The 2,815-nt window shown below is 39.1% G+C and overlaps 1 protein-coding gene across 1 annotated transcript; it reads left to right on the top strand.

Moving 5' to 3' along the window:
- The first annotated feature begins 322 nt into the window (after positions 1 to 322).
- Positions 323 to 2,489, top strand: LOC100807780 (protein NRT1/ PTR FAMILY 4.3). The gene is made up of 4 exons (XM_003529648.5): positions 323 to 517; positions 600 to 817; positions 910 to 1,451; positions 1,522 to 2,489. Exons 1-4 carry the CDS (start codon positions 418 to 420, stop codon positions 2,363 to 2,365), a joined length of 1,704 nt encoding a protein of 567 aa, XP_003529696.1. The 5' UTR covers positions 323 to 417; the 3' UTR covers positions 2,366 to 2,489.
- Positions 2,490 to 2,815: the final 326 nt, after the last annotated feature.

The following is a 2,815-nucleotide window of genomic DNA, read 5'->3' as shown; positions in this document are numbered from 1 at the left end:
GCCTATATATATATATATATATTTCTTTTTTTACACTCCCCAAATGTTAGGTAGCAACATAAAAAAAAATTAGATAACATGTTAAATGCTTATCAAATATTTTTCTTTAGACAAAATAAAGAATAATATTGTGGGCTAGGGGAGGGGAGCCCCCAGACAGAGGAGGTGGTTGGTTTTCATAGGATAGGTCCCACAAAAATATTTGTGCGTGGTGTGAAGAAAGAAAGAGAAAAGTAGTAACACCCGGGCGGAGATCGTGTATAACTGTTACGTTGTTGTATAATGTATAAATAAATATAAGTGTTGGTTTTTGGGTCGGTGAGAATGAAACAACACACAACAATAGAGCGCGTGGTATTGGTCTCAGGCACACTATAAAATAGCAGCTCAGGAGTGAGTGAGACCTGAATTTCACTGATGGAGACAGACAAAGGTGAAGCTCAGGCTCAGGATTGGAGAGGCAGACCCTCCAACCCTGCCAAACACGGTGGAATGATTCCCGCTGCTTTTGTTCTTGGTCCGTCTCTCTCTCTCTCTTTCTCTTTCCCTAATTTAATTAATTCATTCATTAATTAACTCCCTCTGCAATTCAATCTTAGGGTTGCAAGCTTTTGAGATAATGGCAATAGCCGCAGTGGGGAACAATCTGATAACCTACGTGACGAGTGAGATGCACTTCCCTTTGTCCAAGGCTGCCAACCTAGTCACTAACTTTGTTGGGACCATCTTTCTCCTCGCCCTCCTCGGCGGCTATCTTTCCGACTCTTACCTCGGCAGCTTCTGGACCATGCTCATCTTTGGTTTCGTTGAACTTTCCGTACTCTCTCTTTTTCTACTCATTCTATTACTTTTTATTCACTATTTAGACAGCCTTCACACATATATATACAAATAATATTATGTTTACAGGGTTTCATATTGCTTTCTGTCCAAGCTCATGTTCCTCAGTTGAAGCCACCCCCATGCAATATCAACGATTTAGGAGAACAGTGCTCAGAAGCAAAGGGCATGAAGGCCATGATATTCTTCGTAGCCCTGTACTTGGTGGCATTAGGTAGTGGTTGTGTCAAGCCAAACATGGTTGCTTACGGAGGCGACCAATTCGACCAAGACAACCCCAAGCAATTAAAGAAGCTCTCTACCTACTTCAACGCTGCATATTTTGCATTCTCTTTGGGAGAACTTGTGAGCCTGACCATTCTTGTTTGGGTACAAACTCATTCCGGAATGGATGTGGGCTTCGGGGTATCCGCGGCTGTAATGGCAATGGGATTGATAAGCTTGATATGTGGCACTCTATATTACAGGAACAAGCCCCCACAAGGCAGTATTTTAACTCCCATTGCTCAAGTTCTTGTGGCTGCAATTTTCAAAAGAAACCTGCTTCTTCCATCTAACCCTCAAATGCTTCATGGAACCCAAAACAATCTTATTCATACTGATAAATTCAGGTTGGGTTGTCTCTAATTTCTTTCTTTCCAACACATACAAACCACTTAACTAAACTTGATCTGCATGCAGGTTCTTGGACAAGGCTTGTATCAGAGTGGAACAAGAGGGAAATCAGGAAAGCGCGTGGAGATTATGCAGTGTTGCGCAAGTTGAGCAAGTGAAGATATTGCTATCGGTCATTCCGATATTCTCGTGCACCATCGTTTTCAACACCATCTTAGCACAACTGCAGACATTCTCAGTCCAACAAGGGAGAGCAATGGATACCCATCTCACCAAATCCTTTAATATCCCTCCTGCGTCGCTTCAGTCGATTCCTTACATTTTGCTCATCGTTTTAGTCCCTCTCTATGACACCTTCTTTGTCCCCTTTGCCAGAAAGTTCACCGGCCATGAGTCTGGAATCCCACCTTTGCGCCGAATAGGCTTTGGTCTTTTTCTAGCTACCTTTTCCATGGTTGCAGCTGCTCTGTTGGAGAAAAAGAGAAGGGACGAAGCTGTGAATCATGACAAAGTTTTGTCCATCTTTTGGATAACCCCACAATACTTGATCTTTGGCTTGTCAGAGATGTTTACAGCCATTGGCCTTCTTGAGTTCTTCTACAAACAGTCCTTGAAAGGGATGCAAGCATTCTTGACAGCCATCACATATTGCTCCTACTCCTTTGGCTTTTACTTGAGCACACTTTTGGTTTCTTTGGTCAATAAGATCACTTCAACTTCTTCTTCAGCTGCTGGCTGGCTTCACAACAACAACCTTAACCAGGATAGGCTTGATCTTTTCTATTGGTTACTGGCTGTCTTAAGCTTCCTCAACTTCCTCAACTATCTCTTTTGGTCCAGACGCTATTCTCATGCTCCTTCCGCCCTACCCCCACCTAATACTAAGGAACATCATCACAATATTCCATAGACATCTATACTCTTTTCAGATTATTAATTTACAGTTACTGTAAAGAATTATATCAAGATGTCGTATCGCCCGGGATCTATCGAGTAGCTAGCATTATATATTGCAGTTATAAGCTTAATCTTAATTAATTCGCCCGGTACCATATGCATGGAAGCGTAAATTTTATTTGTTTAATTATAAAGTATAAGAAGAAAAATTAATTATGATGTTGATGAATAATTGAAGCGGCAAAGAATTTATATATATATATATATATATATATATATATATATATATATATATATATATATATATATATATATATATATATATATATATAATAGATATATATATATATATATATAATAGATAGATGATTTATAACTAATTAAGCAATTTTTTATAACTATACGAGATACTAGTTATACTTTTTTTTTTTTTACCAATATATTATAAGTTATACTTCACACT

This window comes from Glycine max, chromosome 7, assembly GCF_000004515.6.
Source record: "Glycine max cultivar Williams 82 chromosome 7, Glycine_max_v4.0, whole genome shotgun sequence".
NCBI classification, from domain to species: Eukaryota; Viridiplantae; Streptophyta; class Magnoliopsida; order Fabales; family Fabaceae; genus Glycine; species Glycine max.
This window is presented reverse-complemented; position numbering and strand designations above follow the sequence as displayed.